Source organism: Dichomitus squalens, assembly GCF_000275845.1.
Source record: "Dichomitus squalens LYAD-421 SS1 unplaced genomic scaffold DICSQscaffold_48, whole genome shotgun sequence".
In the NCBI taxonomy this organism is placed as follows: Eukaryota; Fungi; Basidiomycota; class Agaricomycetes; order Polyporales; family Polyporaceae; genus Dichomitus; species Dichomitus squalens.
The window spans coordinates 40,747-65,880 of NW_006766930.1; the positions used below are offsets into that span (position 1 = coordinate 40,747).

General features: G+C 55.3%; 9 protein-coding genes across 9 annotated transcripts; 5 read left to right on the forward strand and 4 right to left on the reverse strand.

Annotated features, from left to right (window-relative positions):
- Nucleotides 1-76: 76 nt before the first annotated feature.
- DICSQDRAFT_68511 (uncharacterized protein) lies at nt 77-1,128 on the reverse strand (the record flags this gene model as incomplete). The annotated part of the gene is made up of 3 exons (XM_007369366.1): nt 77-174; nt 228-327; nt 388-1,128. The coding sequence occupies 3 exons, from the start codon at nt 1,126-1,128 to the stop codon at nt 77-79; spliced, it is 939 nt and encodes a 312-aa protein (XP_007369428.1).
- A 1,059-nt stretch (nt 1,129-2,187) lies between these two features.
- Nucleotides 2,188-3,728, forward strand: DICSQDRAFT_173550 (uncharacterized protein; the record flags this gene model as incomplete). The annotated part of the gene is made up of 2 exons (XM_007369367.1): nt 2,188-2,282; nt 2,321-3,728. The coding sequence occupies 2 exons, from the start codon at nt 2,188-2,190 to the stop codon at nt 3,726-3,728; spliced, it is 1,503 nt and encodes a 500-aa protein (XP_007369429.1).
- A 1,369-nt stretch (nt 3,729-5,097) lies between these two features.
- Nucleotides 5,098-6,146, forward strand: DICSQDRAFT_68435 (alpha/beta-hydrolase; the record flags this gene model as incomplete). Its single annotated transcript, XM_007369368.1, has 3 exons — nt 5,098-5,274; nt 5,327-5,435; nt 5,569-6,146. 3 exons carry the CDS (start codon nt 5,098-5,100, stop codon nt 6,144-6,146), a joined length of 864 nt encoding a protein of 287 aa, XP_007369430.1.
- A 306-nt stretch (nt 6,147-6,452) lies between these two features.
- On the reverse strand, nt 6,453-9,036 carry DICSQDRAFT_182952 (enolase C-terminal domain-like protein). The gene is made up of 8 exons (XM_007369369.1): nt 8,926-9,036; nt 8,594-8,858; nt 8,413-8,533; nt 7,857-8,323; nt 7,570-7,791; nt 7,448-7,513; nt 7,232-7,378; nt 6,453-7,157 (listed from the first exon to the last, which is right to left on the reverse strand). The coding sequence occupies exons 1-8, from the start codon at nt 8,957-8,959 to the stop codon at nt 7,070-7,072; spliced, it is 1,410 nt and encodes a 469-aa protein (XP_007369431.1). The 5' UTR covers nt 8,960-9,036; the 3' UTR covers nt 6,453-7,069.
- A 364-nt stretch (nt 9,037-9,400) lies between these two features.
- DICSQDRAFT_68489 (uncharacterized protein) lies at nt 9,401-9,961 on the reverse strand (the record flags this gene model as incomplete). The annotated part of the gene is made up of 4 exons (XM_007369370.1): nt 9,401-9,531; nt 9,595-9,685; nt 9,741-9,795; nt 9,852-9,961. 4 exons carry the CDS (start codon nt 9,959-9,961, stop codon nt 9,401-9,403), a joined length of 387 nt encoding a protein of 128 aa, XP_007369432.1.
- A 937-nt stretch (nt 9,962-10,898) lies between these two features.
- Nucleotides 10,899-12,670, forward strand: DICSQDRAFT_163217 (Zn-dependent exopeptidase; the record flags this gene model as incomplete). Its single annotated transcript, XM_007369371.1, has 4 exons — nt 10,899-11,892; nt 11,949-12,352; nt 12,563-12,607; nt 12,656-12,670. 4 exons carry the CDS (start codon nt 10,899-10,901, stop codon nt 12,668-12,670), a joined length of 1,458 nt encoding a protein of 485 aa, XP_007369433.1.
- Nucleotides 12,671-21,274: 8,604 nt separating this feature from the next.
- On the reverse strand, nt 21,275-21,608 carry DICSQDRAFT_173554 (uncharacterized protein; the record flags this gene model as incomplete). The annotated part of the gene is made up of 2 exons (XM_007369372.1): nt 21,275-21,345; nt 21,428-21,608. 2 exons carry the CDS (start codon nt 21,606-21,608, stop codon nt 21,275-21,277), a joined length of 252 nt encoding a protein of 83 aa, XP_007369434.1.
- A 1,566-nt stretch (nt 21,609-23,174) lies between these two features.
- DICSQDRAFT_139972 (uncharacterized protein) lies at nt 23,175-23,956 on the forward strand. Its single transcript, XM_007369373.1, has 2 exons — nt 23,175-23,204; nt 23,269-23,956. Exon 2 carries the CDS (start codon nt 23,432-23,434, stop codon nt 23,600-23,602), a length of 171 nt encoding a protein of 56 aa, XP_007369435.1. The 5' UTR covers nt 23,175-23,204; nt 23,269-23,431; the 3' UTR covers nt 23,603-23,956.
- Nucleotides 23,957-24,326: 370 nt separating this feature from the next.
- DICSQDRAFT_139973 (uncharacterized protein) lies at nt 24,327-24,914 on the forward strand. Its single transcript, XM_007369374.1, has one exon. The coding sequence runs from the start codon at nt 24,480-24,482 to the stop codon at nt 24,723-24,725; it is 246 nt and encodes an 81-aa protein (XP_007369436.1). The 5' UTR covers nt 24,327-24,479; the 3' UTR covers nt 24,726-24,914.
- The last annotated feature ends 220 nt before the right edge of the window (nt 24,915-25,134 follow it).

The window sequence follows — 25,134 nt, forward strand, 5'->3', positions numbered from 1 at the left end:
CCAGGGAACGATCACTTGCAATGACCTCCCAAACAGGTATGCGCATGGCGAGATGGTATGAAGCGTACCGCTCAGACTACATGTCATCCACACTCCACTCATAACTCTCTGCGCCACGCCGTCGTCGCTCGTTCTGCTTCTGAAAGTATTTCTTCTCAAACCCATTGCTACGATCTGGAGCGGCCCCTCAAAATACTGAGGGTGACGAGAGCAACGAGAAGACTGACCGACGCCGTCCCACCTATAACCTGGCTTTATGCCGAAACGATTTGGAGGTGGAGGAGGACCCGTGTATTCGGGTTTCCGAGGCCCCTTCGATCTCTTCTTCTGTGAACAGGGTACGACCTGTCAGTTATCCCGCAATTCGCAGCAAGGCAGAATACTCACCGTCAAAAACTGCGCTGCCGGATCATTCCAACGATCCTGCGCCTTCAACTCCTCGTTGAGTTCGGCGTCATCCGCTGTCCTCGCAAACGCCTGAGAGCGCATCTTCTCTAGTTCCTGTTTCTGCTTCACAGCTTCGTCTCGTTGTACAAGACCTTTGCCCCATTCCATCTTCGCTGCCTCCTTCTCCTCCCGCTCCCGCTTCAGCCGCGCAGCCTCAGCTCGTGCCGCCGCCATGTCCACCTTCCGCCCCGACGAATCACGGTATATGGTCTCTTGAGCGGCGGCTTGCTCCGCTGCATCATCCGCAGACTTCCTCGTGCTCTGCTTGGCGTTCTTGGATAGCTTCTTCTTCAGCTGCTCAGACGTGAGCAGGCCGCCCTTGAAGGGCTCCTCGGTCTCCACAACCTGCGGCTGCTCGTCCGCAGCGGGCGGAGGCGTCTTGCTGCCACCCTCGCCCTCCCGTACCGTCTGCCACCCCGACTCCGGGTCCGTTCGCTGCCGTTTCTTGAATCTCCTGTCCTCCGCAACCACCGGCTCTGACATGTCGTCATCTTCATCTTGCGGCTCTGCATTCCAGCCTGTCAGGTCGTCATCCTTGATGAAGGACGCGCTCGCGCTTGTCGAGACGGACGTCGCTGTAGCCTTGCGTTTCTTCTTCTTCGTCGGCTGAACTTTGGAGAGAATGGCGTCCGCTTTCGGACCAGACATGTACTTCTCCGCAAGATACGCCTTCAGAGACATGATGAAGGGCGAGCAGGACGTTAGGAAGAGTATTATGTAGTCCGAGACTCCGAGTGGCACTGGTATTGTTCGGAGCGCCTGATCGCTTTCCGAATTGGATCACACGACCCTGCCCTAAACTCACCGCCAGATAAAATTGCGCCTCTTCGCATTGTGGTTTCTTCAGAACATACTCAGCTAGGATCTATTTTATAGGTACTAACTCGAGTCTCGCATGTTTACACATGCCACATCCTTCAAATCCAGTCGATGACACGATTGCCCACTCGTATAACCGAGAACACGGCCGCTTCGTGCGGTCTCGAGGACGTTTGGATCGCGCATCTCCTTCCTCGCTTGGGTGGAGGGGTATCGCGAACCAGCGAGTTGGGCATTAGTCTGATGGATCTATCCATTTGTTTTGTTGTATCTGGGACTTACAATGAATGATTTCTTGACATATCCTTCGGTTCTCGTATGCCTTCGTACAATAGTTTCTTGTTGCGTATGTATATGAGAGATGCACTCAGCACTCGGTATGATCATCGGAGTGTGCCCGACTGTCGTCTGAAACGCAAGCCGGGCTTGCAGCTGCTCACGCTAACGTCCGTGCCTGCGGTATCGCGACGTCAGCATTCCAAGTCATACATGTCTCGGTGCAACAGCGGGAAGGCACGGGTCTAAGGTTCACTGGTCCATGTCTGTCTTCGGTGTCTCTATGTAGTCCATACAGGCACTACGAATCTGTCCGGGCAGTTCGTGATGATTAACTATCTATCTCGCCGAAGAGCAGGTACAGGACCCTGTATGATCCCAGTCCTATGTTTAAGATCCAATCTTCCTGCTCACTAATATGTGACTCTATTTGTTTCATAGTTTAGACTTGTGTTACTTGACATTCACAGCAGTTGCTTGAGCGACGGATGACCGCAGAGCCGGCTACGGATTGTGCGCGAATCCGGATCCGGGCCGCCGTCGGTCCCTGACCTCATCGCCTCTGGCGCTTACTGGGTGCGACCCTTTGCGCTGAGCCACATCGATCCGACAACTCCCTCTTCATTAATGCTCGAGCCGCGAGCCATGGCGTCGCCTTCGTTTGAGGACCTTGCTTCATGGGATGATCTCAACATCGTCTCACCAGACAATGTAGATGATCCCGAGGACCCCAGAAATGTGTACGCGTGGCAGTCATCCTTCCCACGCCGTGTTACAGAGACCTTCGGAAGCTGCCCGAAGAGATTGAGCAACTCGATCAATCAATCGCCGAGCTTGAGGCCAAGATTGCTACCCTTAGGCTGCAACGGGCCAAGTTACTCGACCAACGCGCACTCATACGTCGCTTGTCCCCGGATTTACTATCTCGTATCTTCGAACTTGGCGTGCACGAATCTGCCGACCTCTTGCCAAACCTTAGTCTCGTCTCACATCACTGGCGCAGTGTTGTGCTATCCAGCCCGACTCTATGGACCTACATCATTCTCGATAGTAATTGGAGCTGGCGAATACCGTCCTTTCTCCGTCGGATGCGAGCACACCTCCAGCGCTCCCGGGCGAGTAAACTCTTTATCGATATCGACTTCCGCCATGTCGACAGCCTGCTTGACACCGAGACCATATTGCTGGAGTTGAAGCCCCATCTTTGGAGGTGCTACTCGTATAACGTCTCTGTTCCGGACTGGTTCAGGATGCGCAAGATACAGGAACACTCCTCAACTATGGGTCCCGCTTTAGAGGACCTCTATTTGCGAGTCGACTCTTCAGATTCGGAGTACCAAGAACCTTTCAGCGTCTTTTCCCAACCCTGTCCTCGTTTGGTCTATGCCATGCTAGAACACATGCCGATGGAGTGCCTCGGGGTCCCAACGTCTTCGCTACGTCAGTTCCATCTACTGCGCGACGCCCGGTGCCACTCGCCCGCAAAGATTGGGTATCCGTTCAACCAACTCATGAGCATCTTGACTTCCTCCCCCATCAAGTGTTTTTCGGTCCGTTTCGCATTTTTCACTATCGACACCACCGAGGACGTCTTTAGAGCTACACCGACCCCGCAGGTGCTGCCGAGCCTTGAGGGCCTCTCGTTTGACGCAGTCGACGCGGGAAGCGTCTCCTTATTCCTCGAGTCCACCTCTCTTCCGGCCCTGCAGCTTCTCTCCGTAAACTCCGGAGTCGATTTGCAGTGGCTCACGCAAATATCACTCACATCATCTCGTTTTCCTGCCCTCCGCCTGCTTGATCTATGCAATTGTCTCTTCACCGGTCCTTCCCTCGTTCCCCTTGTCCGCGCGCTGCACCACCTCCCGCAACTTACCGGCCTCGGGATCTCGACTCCAGCGACGGGTGTGGTCGGAACGCACATCTTTGACATGCTTGCTGCTGGACCCGACACACTTGGTGAATGGCTCCTCCCCCGGCTCGAAGCCATCGGCGTCCAGAACTGCGAAGACGTTACAGGACACGAGCTCTTACGAGTCGTGACCGCCCGTCGGGGCGCCGCGGCACCAGAAGTGTCAAATATAGTATTCCTGAAAATTACGCAGTGCTTGCTGGACTCGGAGGTCCTAGAGCGGCTCACGCAGAAGGTAGATACTGTACTCACGGTAGATACTGTACGCACGGTCTGATATTCCGGACTCGTTTCTTGCTCTATTTGTTCGATGACTTCCATCTTCATCCGCATTTCGTATCCCTCTTACACATATCACGTTACTTCGGGGCTCGGGAATGAGGTGGTGCTTTCCAATCACCCCAGCTTGCGTGCTTCCTCGGACTTTAATCTCTCAAATCGGACGCTCGTTCTTGACATCATTCCGTACTTCTCACGAGACCCACGAAGGGCCCGGGCATCGTGGTGCGTTTCCCTATTCCCATCTCATTTTGTTTCTTGCCTCTGACGATCCCGAGCAAGCGATGATGCAACGAAACCTCCATGAGTTTAATACGCTCAACATAGGCCAAACTCCCGGACCGGACGCAACTGCGCCCACGCAACTATGTCGTGGATTTTACACGATAGCCGATAGTCTCACTGCCCGTCCTCAGCGTCCTCGGACCAACGTGTCACTATTCCAACTCAGGCGAAGCGTCGCGTCGGAAAACCCACCAATCATCATCAAAAGACCTGCGGTTTGACGGCGAATGGCAGAGCAAATCCAACGAGATGTGTAGGAGGCTCAGGCCACATTGTCAAAGCGTTCTCAATTGTGTATGCTGAAACGCTGCATAACGCAGGACCAATCGGCTTCCCAAAGTGAGCACGTTCTCGCGCAGTGCACGGTTTTGCCCGCCAAAGCCGTCGAGTCACGCTAGTCATCAGACGGCAACACCCGCTGAAGTGAGACATGCGAGGTCTGCCCCAGCGGGTGTGGTTCAGCTCAGGTTCTCTCTCGGTCAAGGCGGGTTTCCGGGATGAGGCTGCGCGCGCTCGACGGGAACTCCTAGAGAACCTGATGCTATCCCACTCTCTCGGGCGCCCGATGTGCAAAGCAGCATGTAGACTTCGCGCGTAGCTCTCGCGCGCTCCCAATGGCGCGAGGTGGCTGACTGACGGCACTGCAGGCGGGAGGCGAATACAGATGCTCGCGGGCGGACCGGATTGCTTCGTCTCATCTGTTCCGCCGCGCACTCTGCGCGCGCCAGGGGGCTATTCATTCAGCCACAGTGCTGTGGTATTAGGCGTCGAGGAACCCTAGGCGGGATCGAGATGGAAACACCATTGCCATCTTTCAAATCTAATCTCGCACATCGAATCTTGCGATGGGCTGCCAGAGGCTCGATCACCCGGGAGTCTGCGTCGCGCGGCTCGGCGAGGGACCATTCGAATGTCAGCGTGGCGGTGCCGCGGTCGGAAGTGCCCCTTTTACAACAAACGTCGTCGCCGAGGACTGGAAAACGAATGATCGCCCTCGCGGGCAGTTATAAATCTGCAGGCTGGGGCCGACTAACCCTCCGACATCTCCTCCGCTTTCTTGAGTCCTCGGACTCATGCCTCTCATGCCTCCTACGACTGTGGTCACAACGCCGCGGTCGTCCGATGGGACGCACATCTACGCAGAGGCGGTGGGCAATCCCCGCAATCCCCATATCGTCTTCTTGCACGAAGCAACGCTCTGTGGGAAGGTCTTTGATGAGCTCTTCCAGGACTCCCGGCTGACCGAGCATCTTTACATGGTGGGTTGCTTTTGCGGAAATATCAACATCCCACCCAACACTACTTCCGTAGGTGCGGTACGATCTCCGTTGTCACGGCAGGAGTGGGACCGTGAGAGGTGCCACTGGACAGACCTCAATTTTGTATGCAGACGATTTTGTGGCTGTCATGAGCTCCTTCGGTCTGCAAAGACCAATAGTCGTCGCCTGGTATGTCCTCGTTCCTTTACGAACATCTCTATGTGGCCTGATTGTTGTCTCCACACGTAGGGGGTTGGGTGGTGCGTTGGAATGTTTGTCGCCACTCCACCAGAGCAACGTTAACGTGCTGCGCGCTACCATCAGCCGCAGTTGTCGCTGATATATGCGCCCACGTTAGCCCACCCCCCATCGCGGGCGTCGTGTTCGTCTCGCCCTTGCCATTCCTGGGAACGACCATGACGCAGACTGCGACGCCGCGGATGGTACAGGTTGTCCAAACGCTTGGCACGTCCCGAGACGCTGTTGAACTAGGCAGGGCCAAGACCGAGTTCGTCGACGGGCTGTTCTCAGGGCCCGCGCGTCGAATACCTGACACGACCAAGGCTGCTTGGCTCGGGCGCAGCATTTCCCAGGACCCGGAGTCGACAAATAACGCGATCTGTCGCACACACGATCCCACGAAGCTGCTCGAAGCTGGCCGGCGGGGACTCCCGCTCATGGTTCTCATCGGGTCCGAGGACGCGCTCGTGAACAGCCTCGCGGTGGTGCGCGAGCTCCGGCGGCATTTCCGCAACTTGGAGGCGTACTCCATCGGAGGCAGCTCCCATGCACTATTCATTGACAGGAAAGACGAGTTCATACAGCATCTGCTGATGTTCGTGGGCCGTCTGGCGGTGAGTCCCCATCATTGAGCGCTCCACCAGTCGGCAACATGGTTGCATATGCATTCTAGATAGCTGATACACTTTGGGGCGGGTTTGCAGGTTATGACACTCATGCACTGAGAGGTCGCAGTGTTCAATAGCACGGTGCGACGACTATGCTTCTTTGGGTTAACTTATGGGCAGCTTGTCGCCGCCATCTGCTTCGATTCACATCAGCCTGCTTTACATATACTTCACGACCCACACGATGACACGACGAGGGCTCCTTGTCGTAGTAGGTAGATGTACGCTGATGTATGATATCCGGTACTGTATAGATCGTGCTATAATGTTGTATCCCTCCCTCGCTCCATTGATGGAGTTACCAGTCTACCAATAGACTTCAGGGCAGCGGCCTTTCTCGGTCATTAGACCCGATGTGAGAGTGTGCCAAACTCGACGTCGCGGCGATCCTTTTAGGTGCTCCTTGGGTGGGGGAGGCAGGCGCTGCTTGAAAGCTGAGATTGTGAACATTGCTGCGTAGACGCGCCAGCTGCGCAGAATGGGAGCTCAACGGTTGTCTGATGTGCTTAGTTGTGGTGTGTAGCAGCATACAGAGGCGCGGTGCACGATCTGCTCGTCATAGTTCACCGTTTTCGGTTATATGAGAGACGGGCTGCTCACGGTGAGGCTGGCGACGAATGGACAGGGTTGGGGAGATCCCAGTCCGTGTGGCAGGCATGGATCACAATATACTCGGCGTTTGTTCCTCAGTTACTGATATCCTCGGACCGGATGCGGTATGGATTGGCCACACCGGGGCACACACGGCGTACTGACCTGCCATGGTATGGCGTGACGGGTTGCAGATCGCCGACTCAAATACACTGCTACGTGATACGTACACGTCATTTTTTGACTTTGATCGTAGACTTCATACCGCAACACTAGCTCCACACGACCTGGTCTGATCATGCGCTCGGCGCAACGCCGCGACTCCTCCAGTATGTGCCATTAGGGTACTCGTACTCGTTGATGCTCTTCTCGTGCATCTCGATGCTGCGGAAACGTCAAGGTGCAATCAGGCTCGATGTTAGTCAGAAATATGGATGCAGTTGGTTGCATGGACGAACCTGTAACCCTCCTGCGTGTTGTCGGGGACGTTGTAACGACCGTTCTTGTTGATCGAGCATGGGTACAAGAAGTGTTCGTGCAGGTGGTCGACGAATTCCAGGACGTTGCGCTCCATTGTCCCAGAGATGGCGATGTAGTCGATCAAACTGTCAAAGACCATCCATGTTTAGTGCCAAGCTAATGCCATCAATGGTAGCAGACGCAGAGACACTCGCCTCAAGTGGATAACGTATTCGCACAAACCGACTCCCCCCGCGTGCGGACAGACTGGGACGCCGAACCTGTCGTATCACTGAGCAAGAGCCGCTTCCTACGGACGGGGATGTAGAATGCGCACTTGGCAGCCAACAGAAGAACGCTGAGAACCTCGCTGACACCAGCGAGCCGGCAAGAGTCGATCTGAACAACGTCGATGGCGTTCGCTTGAAGCAGCTGCTTGAAGACTATGCGATTGTGGGCGTGTTCGCCCGTTGCGACACCGATCCCATATGGCTTCAATGCCTTGCGTACAGCGGCGTGACCGAGGATGTCATCGGGAGCCGTAGGCTCTTCGATGAACCTAGCGATCAGAAACAGAGTACAGATGAACGCCGAGGAGACACTGCACGCAGCATACGGGCTCACCATGGCTTGATCTCCGCGAGGCTCTTGACGTAGTCAATCGCCACTGGCACGTCCCAGACCTGATTCGCGTCAATCATGAGCACGCTGCCAGTCGGCCCAGCATTCTTTCCAGCCAAATCGGGCCCGTTAGGGTCCCTAGGCTTGACTCCCGCGGGCAGGTACTGCGGGTCGTCGATGATGGATCGGATGATCTTGCCCCGGCGGAGGTCGGACTCGCGGTTGGCGCCGACCTTCATCTTGAAGTGGTTGAAACCTTGCTCGACCGCCTCGCGCGTGAGACGGGCGACCTTCTCGTCGCTATACCCCAGCCAACCCGCGGAGGTGACATACGCCGGGTAGCCGAGTTCGCGCACCTTGGCCTCGCGCTCCGCCCGGGACGCCGCCTTCTCCTGGAGAATCGCCAGCGCCTCCTCGCGCGTGAGCGCGTCTGTGATGTAGCGGAATGCGGTGGCGTTCACGATCTCCTCCTGATGCGAGAGGGCGCGAGAGGGCGCGCGTGAGTGCTACGTACTGGGAGGGAGGAACGGAGCGCGCGAAGCAGTGTGAATGTGCGTACCGGAGTGAAGTCGACAACGAGCTTCCACAAGGGCTTGCCACGGGCGCGGGCGAACATATCCCACAGCGCGTTGTCCACCGCGCCAAGCGCGATATGGATTACTCCCTTTTCCGGACCGATCCTGGAGCGACGCTATCAGGTACCGCCCCAGGGACAGCGATAGGAATGGGTTAAGACTCACCACCGAAGCTGGGAGTCTGCCGAAAGGTAGTCCCAGGTCTTGCCCATGTTTGCAAATAACTCTTCAACATCCTTTCCAACCAAGCGTTTCGCCAGCTCTCGGATCGCAGCGCATACGATGTCATTACCACGGCCGATAGTGAACGTCATCCCGTAGCCGGTAAGGTCCGAATCTGTGTAGAGCTTGACATACGCTGACGAGTAGTCGCAGTCTGTGTTCATGGCATCTGTCCCATCGCCGCTAAGCGATGTTGGGAAGCGGATGTCTGGGGAGGGGAGCAATGCCTGTAAAGACGCTGCCTCCGCGAAATGGATTAGGACTGGGTGACGCACCATGGGTCTTGTATCCAGTGATCTTGGGCGACATCCTGGCGCTTTCTGACTCAGCTGCAGGTGAAGCAAGGCTGGAGAAGGAGAAGGTGCGGCATGACCGTCATGGGTGCTCCTTATAAGACACCTTGCCAGCCTCGACGCTCTCGGGAGAGCTTCATCGCGCGGGAATCCGGACCGTCCGTCAACCCGGTCCGCCAGCAGCCGCCCGACGCCCGCCACGTCCATTGGCGGGCGAGGCTCATTTTGCCCCACTCACCTGTCCACTCCTGCTGCTCTCATATCTCAGGAGATATTCGCCCCTACCGGATCATGCTGCCCGCCCTCCCCGACAAACGGGTCAGCGTGCCGCGGTCGGCCCGGTGGCTCGTCCCCGACTAAACTTCCGTTCTCCAACCGCTCCTCCGTTGCTCTTCATGTCATTACAATTCTCCTCAGGCCGCGACTGTGAGCTCCTGTCTCTGTTGGGAGTCGGAGCTCACAGTGTAGTATCTGGAGATGCGTGGCGCTTCATTCGGAACCAGAATGTCCACTTATCCTCCGCAGCTTCCAGCCTGTCGTCCCCCCAGTAGAATGACAACTGTCGTCCGAATGTCCATGCATCCCGGTCTATGTGCAAGACATCAACACAATCAGATGTGAGTGCTTGTAGTAAGAAATCCGGGCACTGACGAGCATGAATGGTGTAGCGTGGGTCGTCGAATACAATGTCATCTTGAACAGGTTGCTCTAGATGTGCGGTGACGAGACGCAGGATGAGGTCCTACATTGCCAAAAAATCCGTTCTCTGCGCGTTCTGTAGCACGGGAGATGCATACACTCAGGTCATGTCGCACTAAATAGTACGTCGTGATTGTATCTATCGCTTGTGGCCTAGAACATGCAGTACTTGTCAGCTAGCAGACGATATTGGTGATGGACTAGCTCACCTCTCCGCCTTGACCGTGATTTGCACGACGTGAGACCCCCTGGACCTTGTGTCATCTTGATGCAGAAAAACGACGATCGTGTCGTTCAAGGGGAACAATACTTTGTGCATATATGCGCCTGTCAGTCGCGATGAGAGAAGGAGATGGATGGAGAGACAAGGCAAGGTGTTCTGGGTGGGCATGAACCCTGGTCGTTGCACAACTCCATGTCATCATAGAAACTGTCCAGCTGCCCGATTGGGAGGCGTTGTTACTATAGCTGGCTATCAATCATCAAGGTTATTCGCTTGTTACGTGGTTAGTTCGGCTACTTACCGATTGATCAGTTCGTATAGTCCTACTTTTATCGTCGGAACGTCCTGCACATGGCCTGTGGGTTCAACGAGTAGGGCCTGTCCACTCGGGAGCATATTTCCAAGTCGCCTCGCGCCAAGAACATGTCGGTCCTCGAATCCTTGCTCCTACCATATGACAAGTCTCCAGTCGATGCGCACGATCTCCCACACCTATGTTGCGATACATTCCACCCGTACGTTGTTCTTCCGCGCTAACAGACCACTTGTTCTCACGTAGGTGCGTTCCATGCCACGCGTATTCGATATCAGCTACGCCGACCTTCATGATTGTGCACTGATTGGCCGCTTTGACGACGATAGAAGCCATTTCGTGACAATAAAAGCCTGGCTATATGTGTCCTCAGCTTCCGATCAGATCCTCGGGAAGGGTTTGGGAGAAACTTAACTGAACACACCCACGACACCTCTTCGGACGATCCCATGACCGAGGTTGGGGACGACGACACATCCATCCCCAGGTACGCTCCCGAGCTGTGTATTATTCTTGGACGACACGATGCGCTATCGGAACAGAGTCCATATGCTACCTGTCGCCCAAAGACGTACAAGACTGAGGGTACCGGAGAGCCTCAATGGACTGTACGATCCGCACCAACACCGATGAGTGCAAGAGAAGAACGTGACTGGATTGCAATAGATAAAAACCACATAGTTTCGACAGAACGTCCGCACCACACGGCGTGCAACCACAATGTTCCCCCGGTCGCTCCAGCTAACTTTCATATCGAGGAGTCTTCTCCTTCTCGCCATCATCGGACTCTCCTGCACGAAGTCGAACGCTGCTTCGCTCCACGGCGCGAACTCCCCCGCTACCGTTTCTCCGGTCTCTCAAGCAACCCCGCTGTTCGCCCGTCAATGTGGTACTGCCGACGCCTGGCCGAAGGGTCCCGGAAGTGCGCTCGTCCCGCAGGCTCCCACCTCGGAGCTGCGGTCCATGCTCGCGCGGATCGATCCCAGCCGCGTCGAGTCCATCATCAGCAAGCTCGTCTCCTTCGGCACGCGCCACACGCTCTCGAACCAGACAGATCCCGTGCGCGGAATCGGCGCGGCTCGCGACTGGCTCGCGGCCGAGTTCCGTAGCATCGCAGCGGGCGCGGCCAAGGGCACGAACGTGACCATCACCGTCCCGAGCTACATCCAGCAACCGACTGGGGAGATTTTGTTCGCGGTCAACATCAGCGACATCGTCGCGACGATCCAAGGCGCGTCCGACCCGAACAGGGTCTACGTCATCTCGGGGCACTACGACTCGCGCGTGACGAGCATCGACAACTTCACGGACGATGCGCCTGGGGCGGACGATGATGCGTCGGGCGTCGCGGTCGTCATGGAGCTATTGCGCGTTATGGTTCAGCGTCCGCCGCCCCCTGCGACGATCGTCCTCACAGCCGTGGCTGGGGAAGAGCAGGGACTGTTTGGCTCGGACTTCCTCGCGCAGACGCTTTTTGACGCAGGGGCGGACGTGCAGGGCATGTTCACGAACGACATCGTCGGGAGCGCAAAAGGGGACGACGGCGTCGTCGATCCGTTCAGCTTCCGCCTCTTTGCCCAGGGAATGCCGACCACGGACACCCCGTCCCAGGCCGCGACGCGCGAGTCCATCGGAGGAGAGAACGACAGCCCGGCACGTGAACTCGCAAGGTTCACAAAGGAAGTCGCGACGAACGACGCGACAGGCATGAACGGTGCGCCCCTTCTCCTCGATACGTCCTTCGAGCGCATCTGACGTCGTCGCGCCCAGTGCGCGTCATATACCGCGAGGACCGCTTCTTGCGCGGTGGTGACCACGAGCCGTTCCTCGAGCGCGGGTTCCCGGCCGCGCGGTTCACTGAACCGCACGAGAACTTCGCGCATCAGCACCAGGACGTACGGGTCGACCCTGTCACGGGGCAGCAGTTCGGCGACCTGATCGAGTTCTGCGATTTCGACTTCATCGTGCGCGCAGCCCGTGTCAACGGCGCGGCGCTCTGGTCGCTCGCGCAAGCCCCTGGGACGCCGAAGAACGTGACGATCGACACCAGCGTGCTGACGAACAACAGCACGCTCGAGTGGACGATTGGCCAGGACGAGGGTCTGGCGGGGTACGAGGTCGTGTGGCGGGCGACGGATGCACCACAGTGGACGAACGTGATCCCTGTGGGATTGGTGAGCAAAGTGACGGTGTTGTTGTCGAAGGACAATGTGGTGTTTGGGGTGCGCGCTGTGGGAAAGAATGGGTATCATAGCCCGGCTGCGTTCCCTTTCCCGAGCACCTGATGACGCTCGTCGCACGAAAAGGGCGTAGTGGAAGGAGATACAGGGAAGTGAGGGCTTCAAGAACAAAATATGATAGGACTCTGCATGAATCGTTGCTAGTCAGAAGATGGGCAACATGTCTATACTGCAACTTACGTAGCGCATGTGCGTATTCTGTCGGTTGGGCGCACGTGGTTGTGGTATGATTGACAGATCCGCGCCATGTGAAGGAGAGTAAAGTTGTCGCCTCGGTTCTCGTGACGACGGAATAGATGCTATCGCAGAAGTTGGAGAAACTTGGACCTACAACTGCAAGCCAAGAGTGCATTACAGATCGGTGGCGAAGGAAGAACGAAGAGTGTCAAGCTGAGTGCTGACCCGACCTTAGATCCCACCAAGGCTTGACCTGGTAGACGCATCCAGACGGCAGCGTAGGTCTGCAAAGTTCCATCACATTGACCAGCTCGAGAGGTGTCATAGAGGGAGGTGCCGAGCGCAACCAGACTGTGACCGCCTGAAGACGTGAGAAAGCCTTCTTTGTCAAGATATTGTCCAGTCCAGCTTGGAAGTCGACCTCGAAAGCATGGAGGTCTTCAGCAGTAGGGATATGCAGATCAACCGAGAGGCATGTGAGAGCTGCAGGCGAGATCCTTTGACCCAGTAGGAGTGCGAAGCTGTCCCAAGTTCCAGAGCCTACGTCTCTAACGTACAGGGACCGAAGACACGTGTTACTTGACAAATTTACACCGTCGTCTGCGGGGACAAGCAAAAATTAGGTGTGTATAGAGACGAGATCCGGGAACTTACTCTGACTGCAGTGGCGAAGCGAGATCTCGAAGTGCTCTAGAGAGGGACCCAGACTCTCAGCTAGCCTCTCGACGGCGGGCATGTCGTATGCATTCAGGACACCTCTGCTACAAAGACTAAGGTCGCGAATACTGTGAGCCGAGGGCGTGCAGAGGATCCAATCCACCAGAGTAGTAACGTCGCCTTCGTTTCGTGCATTGAACCAGAGCTGTTCTAGGAGCGGTCCGTGAAGTGCGAGATCTGAGGAGTCCCCACAAGAGCGCTTCCATTCGACACCCTCGATGATCAGTCGGATGACGTGTGGGAAGGCGCAGACAAGGGTTTGGAGGTGTGGAAAGGACTGGAAGGTGCCGTTCGATATCGTCAACGTCGTAAGAGATGCGTAGCGGTGTCGGGGGATACTATCGCTCGGAATGACAGGGTGCATATGCGCTTGCAACTGCATCAGAACGAGGTAGCGGAGATGCAAGAGAATCAAGGAGAATCTGTCAAAGAAAGTGTGAATCCACGGCTCATTTCTATCATCACATAATTGTAATGAATAAAAATATGGAGCTAAGAACTCGACGCTGCCCATACACGCCAAGTGATTGAACTTAGCGGGAGTGATAGCAACGTCGTAGAGCAGGTTCAACCGACTGGCTGGGAGCAACTCCCGACCACTGAGAGCGCAGCGACAGAGCGTCGCACGGTCGTCCACGAGAGAGATTATGGTATGAACAACGTTCCGTGGTAGGCGAGAATGCATCTTGAGTGGTCTCGAGTGTGAAGGGATGACTACCGTCAGGAGCACCTTCGTCGATCGTAATATAGTGGAATTCGGGGCGCTCGGGAGCTCGCCGGACACGTTTCTAGGGCAGTGTATCCGACTGTCCTAGGATTTCGAAGCGAGGCTCCTGGAATTCGGTTCAGTCTCCGTTATCGGAAGTCAGGAGACTGTAGATGAGCTCATTTGTGCGCGGCCTTTCGATCAGACAAGTGCTTAATGCTCCATTGAGTCTAAACAAGGGGGTGAACAGCGGTCCGTCATTCAACCACCTGCCGTGTGGTCGAGAAGTCTAGAAAGGGCCCTTCAAGACCGTAATGACGCTGCAGATAAAGCGCATGCTCCAACCTGGTGACATAGATGGGTGTGTGAACATCGCCCTGAGTGTGGCCGGTGTGGGACCTTAATGCAAAGGTCGAATTTGTAACTACGCTGGTGAAGTTGAGATTTGGAAAAGACCTGTTCGAATCAGTATCAGAAAGTATACGAGAAATACTGAAAAGGCTATTCAGAACCTATCTGTTGAATAGTAACCAGTCGGAGGTGATCGGCACGACAATGATGTCGTTTCCGGTCGGATGAAGCGTGGCTACCGGCGGCCACCCGTAGTTCTATGAGACTCACAAGGGGGTCCCTTGCATGCCTGGTATTAGAGAAGACGCTTAACCGGTCCGGAGTTATGATCGAGCGACGCATACTGAGCACTCCCGGGGCGACTATTAGGGATCAACGCGACCGCAGGAAGTGTTCCTCTAGAAAGCTTGACCTTGAATCGGTTGAGTCGGGAGTCGTCTCGGGAGTGAACTTGTATCTCTGACCCTCTGACCTGACATACATCGGGCCCAATCATGGAGGACTGCACGATGAGATCTAGTCGGTGCAGACTTGGTACAGAACGCTGGCGACTGCTAGTGGGCGGCGAGCACCATTCGAGATCGATCATGCAGTCTGTCATAATGTACTTAGTGGCGAGCCGCGTATGAAGGGTCAATACAGTTATCGATATATTCAACCAGATATCGCCAAACGACTTACCATCGATCCTACATTGTTGATGAAAGCCGGTGGAGAACTCGTGGCGCCAATTTCCAGGATTCCAAGACCTGCTTGCCGGGATGACAGTATGCGAAGAGCATATGGAGACGACAGGGAGTGCCAGTGCGTGTCAAACGAGTAGACGGGAACCCGTCAGAACAAATGCACGCAGGGAGAAGAGGAGCCGGGACATGCGTACGTGTTCAATTTGAGAGCCGAAGCGTTGGGTAATCTGGATGTTTGTCAACGAGCGCCCAAGCTAACTCCTGGCTATTGCGTTCAGCCGCCGCAGTACTTTCTTTTCAACAAGCGCTCATCACATGTGTGGGGAGACTCCAATATGTTCGCCTGGGAGGTGAGGATAGCAGATACATACACGTCGCTATCGCCTTTCGATGTGATCGACTCGGATGCCGGAAATGCTGCACGCCGGCGCGTGGTCACTCGGATCTTACTGGAGGGACGTGCAACATGTGCCGCCATGATCGGAGGAAGACTCCGAAGGTGTGCTACTGTAGGCCGGATCCTTTGGACAGGCGGTAGGCTGCGCACGGGTGAACTTGATAGCAGGCAACAGTCAGCCACCCTCCGAATCTTAGAGGCTTTTGTTCGAAAAGACCGCGTCTTCACGAAATCTTTCCCTCAGGCTTGCACCTCCCTTTGTACATCAAGGTTATGACTGAAGGAGCTGTTGCGAATGAAAGACGCACGGCTGACATTTGAACGTCCTTGGAGGAAAACCTTCGAAGAACAGGCCTTGAAGATACGGAGAGCAATGACATATCGGCAGCAATCTGAGCAGCCTGACGAGTCAGCAAATGCCTGTAGTTGTCAATAGGGAAAGCGAAATTGCCGTAGTGTGACATATTACTGTGATTATCATGGTATATAGTCGCCCTTCGGAAGTCACCCGTCCTTCGCCTAGTAACTTCTTTGTCTCACTACTTTGATAGCGCGGGACGTTTTGCAGCTCTGTAGGCGTCACAGCTTTGTCGGTCCAGACATGAGAATGCCGGGCCGGTACTACTGTACCTGGGGCTGTATGACCTTTCTCTCGAATCCTGTCGCGTTCTATACTAGTCTATTATACTAGTCTATCCCTCTGTCTGTAGATAGATTCCGACTCGGATTCCTTGTGTCGTTATAGTAATGTGCCATTTTCCGCTGGTCCTCGGCTTGCAGTGAGCAGATTCTAGTCTGGGTCCGAGTTTGCGGAGTACTCAGAGGCGTCTGTTCTGTGGCCAGGCGCTCAGCACAGTGCTGTGAGTGTGAATGGCTTTATCGCTGAAATGGAAGACATGTGAACAAATCGCGGAAGGGATAGGATAAGAGCGGCAAGATGAGTAAATAACCGCAAGGTTTTCTCGGATCTTCCGACGTCAGCAAAGCATCGTAACCTATTGGTCCATCCGATCCTTCAGAGATTTGAGCCCAGGATTAGAGCAGGAATCACGACGAAATGTAACTGCATCAGTTTGATGGGCACGTAACTGGTATGGAAGAAGAGCCGACGATCCATGATTCTGCTTCTTGAATTCGAGAAATGCTCCTCGTGGTGGACTGGACGTTCCGGCTGGACTCCGACGTTACAGAGCACCATCCTATCTCTGCCGATGACCAAGGATAATGAAACTACATATGTTTTCCGTCATACCCAGAGGACAAACCGTGACTGACTAGCCGCAGCACTCGCCCGCGCTTCAGGAGGCTTTCGCGAGCCAATCGCTTTTTCTCGATCATGTGAGCGTCATTATGTGCCTAGGTGCGGCGAAGACCTAGCTAGGCGGTGAGGGAAAAGGTTCAAGCTTACTAGAGATGCGTCTACGCACCAAGGCTGGTGTGGCACCATTCTTGGCCCAGCATTTCGCAGACAACCGCGATATGTTGCATCACTTTTCCATGGAACGTTTCATCGGCACGCGCAGGCATATCACGCCATACACCGTCTGGCGGTTTGGGCGCGATCTGTCCCCTGGCGTGGGGATTATGGACACGTTGGCGACCTGCTCATGAGCAGAACAATGGGATGATGTAACTTCAGTTGATACGAACCTGGTGGACAATACAGACAGTGATTGAATCACAGCGCTCTGGAAACGGCAATATCATGGCTCCGATGCTGCGGGTCGTCGGATGCAGCAGAGACTGCCGCACAGAGTGGCACAATACGTTGTGAATCTATGCATATCCTACATTCGGTTTTGAGTGCCTATTACGGACTTGGTCATATCATGAATGGCCCTTCTCATGGAGTGGGAGATATCGACAGGCAAGAAGAGCGTGGACTGTCATATTTCGCTCATACACGAGGCATTGAGCTCAAACTTACTCGGCATAGATGGCATTAGAGGTATCACAAGCGCAACCTCCTTGCATTAGATGTGGTTTGCATGCCGGAGCATGCACTTCGGCAGCAGAACATCGATGATCTATGTGAGAGAAAACGTGCTCCCGACTTCGTCGGCCAGGCTTATCCTACAATCAGATATGTGAGCCGATCTCCCGGACATGTAGAGAGGAGCCCAGGTGATCACCGGAAGGCACTTTCCTGTTAGTCTGAAGCTTCGAGTGGTAACAGCTCGGGAGGCAACGCGTCTATGCGAGATTCTTCAGAATAGGTACTGGAATGATTTTATGGGCGTTCTACTAGTACCAGATCCCTTTCGACCAGGCTCGAACCCAACGTGTGCATGAACAAAGACTACGAATCGTGTATTAGCCCACTCGGCCCAAGGACTATCAGCTCTCAGGCCTCAGGCTTCGTATTCCCAACTTGATGGGATCCTGGGATTGCGAGCCAAAACGTAACTCGGAAAGTGTATTCGCAAGATTGGGTTTGTGCCGCAGTCAACGTCGACCTGAAGGGCATCCTGCTACAGACTTCAAGTCAGGAATAGTGGTATTGGAGTGAATGGGCAGTGAAAGATCGGAGTCTTGCTCAATGAAGAAGCGTAGGAGGTAGTAGCATGAATCCGCTATGTAGGGTTACGAGTGGTCTAGACTCCGGGCTCACCTCAGCTGCCACTCGAGTCAGACCGTGGGGTGAGGACCAGCGCTAATTCGGGATGAACCGGGACCATCCAGAAATCAGATACTACACAGTCGGCGGTCACTTTCATCTTGACATAGCCATCATCTTACAGATGCATCACAACGAATATGACTCGACACCGGGACTGAGTGTCTACTAGCACTCTCAAAGCGAACCTGAGGAGAACAGTATATGGAAAGTAAGCCGCCATTCAGGATGAACTTGCGCTTTCGGGCGAGTGTGAACTTCAGACTGCGGTGTTCTAGATCGTCATCCTACGAGGGCAGTCCCGCAGTGGTTGTGCCGAGCGTATTCAGTCTCCGTGAGGGGACTATACTATGCAACAGGAATAGGACTGGCCACAATATGATCGAGTCTATCATACGGAAACTCGATTCCCTCAGCAATCGGATATTAGTCTCGTTGTCATGTATGGATCCCGTGATGCCCCTTTGAGAGGGGAGACGATACGCCGTGGACCTACTAGTATGTATAAGATGAATGGCGCACGGACTGTGAGTTGCCAATGCGACTATATCCTAGTTTGTGGGTGTTATGCATTTAGAATCGCAGTATATTTGGGAAATACTTGGGTGGACTATGCAAAGTGACGAGATCATTGTCACCTGACACATTCCTTGGAGCGAGACCCGCAGCTCGATGTCACGGCGAGGCCCTGACGCTCAATCTGCTTTCTAGAATTCTGGCTCGACGTCAGGTCTTAGAGACTTGTAACGAGACACGGAAATCGCTTCGTACCGGGCCTATAATCTGCACTGAAGCAAGATGCCCTTCGTGAAACACTCCCTGAATGCTTCAACGCGACTGTCAACAGACAGTATCGTTGTGTGAGACGATCGTCAGATCCTTTTCGGCTTCGACTTGCCAAAAATGGAGAGAGACACAATTTACGTCTACGGTGACATGGCTGTACAACACGCCATGAAAGATGGCAGACATAATTGCGAACTGCAATGTGTTAGAGAGAAAACTCACGCATCAAGTTATCCTCATCTCCCTCTATGCCCCTAGCTGAGTCGCACATTGTGAGCCTTCCCGCGGCGCTCCGAAGGACAGCGTTGGGGCTAATCCTAGCGTGCTTTAACGTAACGTGAGCAAAGGCGATCGACGTCATCACGCACAGGCAACGAGCTATAGGTTCATCATTGAACATCCAGAACACTGAGAATGTAGTCTGGGGAAAGAGAAACATCAGACAAGCTTATCGCTGCGAAAGCGAACTGCGAATATAAGTCACCTTCATGACCACTGCACCGACATCGTCCGTGGATTCGAGGCAACATCATTGGCTCCTGCAAATCCATTGAGATTCAGCACAACCCGTGACGTAAAAGCTTACAGTTAGGGTCGCACAAATCAATGTGTGGGTTTGCTGTAGTCCGGGACTTCCGTAATCGATACCGCAGATCTGGTCCGCGGGTAAGCATAGTGGTGCTAGACACAGGTGATGAGATGACATATATGGCGACAACCAACTTACTTGCAAAGCGGTGGAGATCATGGGGTCGAACCTGGCTTGGAGAGTACACGTACCACTGACCGGCCCCAAGTTGTCCCCTATAGGAATTCTCCAACCCGTATTCGGTGAGTTCATTGCACTACAGGCAAGTATATCGGCTATACAAACAAGCTCCGATGCCAGTCGGCTCTACGCCTATCCTACCGCCTTCGATGATCGAGGATCGCAGGTTGGGTAAGTGGATCTCTGGGAGAAATCCGCACCTACTCCACGTCTATGAGCCATCGGCGGATCCCCCTGAGGGGCTCCGGTACGGGCTCTGCGTTACGCACTGAGAGACTGGTGGCGTCTGCTAACCGGCCTGCGCGGTCTGAGTATCACCGCATGAGTATCGCTCGCTCGAGACGAGGGTTATAACTCGACGCTATACGTACCACTATTCACGATATCTACTGTGACGTACGCTACGCAGTTGCACCCGTGATCCTAGCACCATGTGAAGATGAGCGTCCAGATAGACTCAGAATCAGTCGCACTTATATCTCTCGCCCATCGTCAGCCACGAATGCCATTTGTCCATAGGCGTGATCAGCACCTCAGCGCCCACGGACCAGTCGTCGACTCGGAGTATCATCCAAGAAGAGACCCTCGACGATGGGGTGCCAAGGTGGCAGAAGACCCTTGCGTCGGGAGCATCTAAAGTCCGACCCCTAAAGTCCGACCCCCTCGCATTCAACCATGGTTCCCGCGGCAGAAGACGTACACGCACCGGTGGATACGACAGACATGATTCGAGCTAGCGAGAAGACTAATCCGATATCGTATGAGGGGATCCTGCTAACTGCGACGACCAGGAGTTCGGCGTTCTCGTACCTATTCCAGTGTTCTGGTTCTGCTACGCAGATTGAGCGGAGTTGCTTCGTTATGATTGGAGCGAGAAAGCTAGTTGTGGACAACTTGCCTCGTCTACGTGCTGCATCGAGTCACCACGCCACCGCCACAATGGTTGTCGGGCGCTCGTCCCCATTAGGGATGTCTCAGAACGTCGTCGGCCGCTGGGAGACGCAAACGCTTACCCCAGCCAGTGGTTGCACTGGAATATCCTCCGATAAGGCGTATAGATAGTGATGGATGAAGAGCTGAATCTGACCATTTCGCCAGCGGCACCATAATATACGAAGTGGCAACTCGCGTTGAACACGGCTTTATAAAACAGATATTGTCACTGGCGTCTTACAGGACTAGTCGTAGTAGACGGCCCAGCTCGGGCAAGAAGTCTGACATGGAGTCTCTGAGTTCATTGGCTTCTTGCCTCGAAGGTACACAGTTCATCGGCCCGGTTACGATGCCACGTCGGAGCTCATCAAAGCACGATGGCTGACAGCGCGGACAGAACCCTCGTGACATCGCCGCCGAGCCCCCCATTCTGGATCATTTACCGCAGCATGTAAATGTCCTCGTGTTATCCACAGAACCCTAAATGCCCGTCCATACGTTCGTGGTATGCTATACATATGCACGCCGTGAATTGGACTATTCAATGTATGAAATCACGGGCTCACCAAAAAACAAAGTGTGGCCGCCGCGTCGTTGTTTCGGGTTGCATAGCACAAGAAGAGCCTAACGACGAGGATAGAAGGTCAAAAGAATCGTCCGAACAGAAACGCAGAACAAGGTCGGCGCGGAGCCCACACGATGACCGTCCTTCGCCGCTTAGTGGAAGGCTGGGTGACTGTCTGAGGGCGATGGACGGAAGGCAGCACGCAATCTGTCATCCAGGGTGCCTGGTACATATCAGATCGCGCATGCGACGCTGCGAATGACGGGACGAGAAAGCACCAGATCGCGCTGGGGTGACGAACCTACCATCTATATCAGCGGCTTCCAGTTGGTCGGCCGGTATGCGCCAGCGCGGTGCGCCAGGGTGGATGATATTGGGTCGCGATCGTGAGGTGTCTGGCAAAGAATAAGCCTTGAACCGCTGCGCTGTCGTAGGAGCGGGGTTTGTTAGATACGAAGCATGCTTCACGGGTTGGAGAATAGCCATCGTACTCCAAGCTCCTCCTGTCGCGCGACGTAGCCACATGACATTATTTTACGACTCCATACGGATAGTAAGTCGTGCGGTGAGCATGTGAGGATGGGGGACATGATAACCCACCGAAAACCACATCCAGGCAGCTTGTTTCCGGTCTCAGCGCGAACCATTACGGGCAGCGCCGCTCCAGAGTTCTCGGAAGCGATGTCCCGCGAAGGTGTAACGACGCAATGGAAGCTAGGCACGTTCTCAGCAGATCCCTGCATACGGTCGTGGGTCAGCAGACTCCTCATGCGAACCGACACAGAAGCGCTTCACCTTCCCTCCCCGAAGATAGGCGGAGCCGAATCACCAACCATACCCGCTGGGGCCACGGAACGGAATAGCAAGACACGGCGATGATATGGAGAGTCTCCCCAATGTAGGGACTGTGGTGCCGACGGCGAACGACCTCGGCACCAATCGCTCCGATGGTTTGGTCCAGCCGTGACATAGGCGCTGGTCCGTCTTGCACAGCGTAGCTGGTCAGCTAGTTAGCAACTTTACCTCCGGTGTATATTCTTTGCAAGGGGATGTTGGTGTCGCGTATCACCTTGCGGATCCCTTCGAGAAGTCTCTCGGCGCGATTCTACACTCATAGTTGTGCACGACTACCTTCAAGTCGTGGGAGTGAAGGACTGTACGCAGCTCGCAACAGGAGTTGCGAAGACGTAAAACGACCCATGCTATCGCGCTCCGGAAGAGCCAGTGGCAAGCAAGCCGTAGACATGACGTCGAGAGGATGCTGATTTCCCAGATGTCAGCATGGTTCTGCGCGGGCCGAGGTCCTGTGCTGACATGCAGCCGGGAACCTAGAGACACCCTGTGTGCTGCCACAGACGCTGAAATGCGGGCCTCAGACCCCAAAATTTCAGTGCACTCTCTGTCCCGGTGAGGCACCGCTTCACGCCGCCTGTGTGGATACGATTCAGCTGAAGACTTCGCTCAGACTCGAGGACAACGTCAATCGTCACTGAAATTGGGTTTACCTGCAGTAGGAGACCATCTGTCAGGAACCTAGACCATCGCGCCGTGGGTGAGTACCCCGTGGTGGCTTGCTTCAAACCTTGTTGTAGGCCCATACTCGTGTGCGCAGAGCGGTGCTGTGGGGTTAGGACTGCTCTTAACAGCTGCCTTAGGAAAGCTTGCCTGAGGATCGTGTGGCTCGGTTCCAAATTGATATTTAGGGCCCTGACTAGATGTCCCTCCATCGTCTGCCATGGTCTACCGACGGCAGAAAGGGACCCGAAGATGAAAGCCGATGACTGTCAGCAGTGGAATCCCGAGGATCAGAGCGGAACGAATTGCCGACGTTGTAAGGAGAGCTTTGACAGATTATATCACCGCCGACCGGTTGATCAGCTCAGCCAACGTTTTCCAGACTGGTTTCACGATGAGAGCACATGCGTAGTACAGCCAAGAGCCGCAAGTGAAACGTGAGCTGCATCATCGTCTAGCGGCCACGACTGCTTCCGACGGGCGGTTTACGTTTCGCTAAATATAATGATTCGTTACGACACGAATTTCACCCCATTGTTTGTGTGGCGCAGCGCGTGCACTTGGAGTCTACTCAATCATATCAGTTTAGTACTTAGGCCCTCGACGACTGACAGCGAGGGAGAGCACGAACGTGTGGTTCCATCGGACAGCTGGCCGCAGGATAGTGTACTTGGTGACGAGTTCGAGACGTCATCCGCCCGGAAAGCCCGAAGTATCCAACCTCCGACAAGCGCCAGGACGAGACGTTAGTAGCCCCCAAGGGATGGAGAGAAGTGAGGGAGAGCACGAACCACATGCCCGGTGTCACATCAAGAAATGGAAGAGACCGCGGTTGGATGCTCCACTCCACTCGATCGCCCCGCCGTCCTCTCGGGCGCGATTCGCGTCCAAGCCCAGCGCCCCGAGACTATCACACTAACGGCTCGTCTAGCTGCTTGCACGACAGCGGCTCTGCACCGCTCTAGCCGCTGTGCCCACTCGAATCGTTGGAAGCCCGCAGTCACGTTCCGACCCGATGCCGTAGCGTGGATAGCTATGCCGAGAGCAAGCTTGCGGCTTGCCCGTATCTAAGGACGCACACTCAGATGTATCGGTGCCACTGCGAAACGTTGATGCACCGAGCCCCAATTCTGATTGGTCAGCAAATGTGCATTGTCTTCGGAATACGATGGGCGAAGTCGAAGTGCACACCCCGAACCTCCACATGCCAACGCTCTCCCGCTCGCGAAGTGTAGTCCGGGCGTAGTATAGCCGGAGAAAGACACCAAGGCGATGCAGTCGCCGCGGAGGCCCGGGGTGCCACGGTCTGAGCTGGAGCGCGATGATTGCATCTCCGACGGAGGGAAGATATCGCTCCATCTCAACCGTACCTGCCGTGCGCTAGGAGCCTGAGATGAACGAGATAACCAAAAGCTAGACTGACAGGCGCATACCTCTGCGCAAGTACGAGGACGAACCAATGGAGCCTTTGCCGTGTTCCTGGCCGCCCCCTTGACGGCTCACTCGTCCCGGGCGCGCGTCCGCGATTTCGCTCGCATCTCTAGCCGAGTCCGTGCGAGTCGCCCGTCCCGAATTCGGGGCGAGTACTTTGACCCGCCCCCGAGCGAGCAGCGCACATGGGTCCATAGGTACAGCTACACCATTGGATCGCCCGAGGAGTGCGTACACACGCTCCTGGCCCAGCTCAGTCTACGAAGCGTCTCGGGCTGCACAGTGGCACGCGTGCGCGAGGGCCCGCATAATACCCTGGACGTCCGCCCTGCTGGCGGAAATGGAGGATTTAGCAGCACCCTGAACCTAGTCATGACGTCGAACACGCACGGACAGCCTGCCCTGCACACAATGACTGTGACCATCGGGGCGAGCGTGCGTTCTCGGGCAGCCGGCAGCCTGGCCTGGAGGACACCTTCCTTCCCTCAGACCACGTCAGAATCTACCGTAATGCCCGCCTTCCGGGCGAGCACCCCAAGACGAGCACCCACCACACACTGCGCCCTACCCGGGCTGAGGTGTGCCCACCCGCCTGCGCACTCGGGAGCGAACAGCACGACCGCGTGCGCGGCGAAGCCAAGTACTGGCACGGACTAGGTTACCCAATAAGCGCGGGGCGCGTGCGATCGGTATGCCGGGGCGGAGCAGACGCTTCTGCCGCATACTGTGCTGTTGGGGCGACGCTTCGCGCTGCGAATCGACGCGCTGCGAACCGCGGGCAGGGTTCGTACGGCACTCGATGCTTCGCGGGTGCGGCTAGTGCGGCGCTTCGCGCAGGATATGAATATGGATGTCGATGGAGGATGGATGGGGAGCGGGGACAGTTCGTCTTTTGGCATGGTCCAGGCGCGTCCGGAGGTTCTGGCAGAGTCGGCTGCGTTCGGTTGGGCAAATTAGCGGTCGAGGACCTGGGGAGACGGGATGGACGGTGGACGGTAGCGGCAGTGGACGTGCCCGCGGATGACGGAGGCTCGCCTGGCTCGTTCGGAACGTGGGGCGTGAGCTG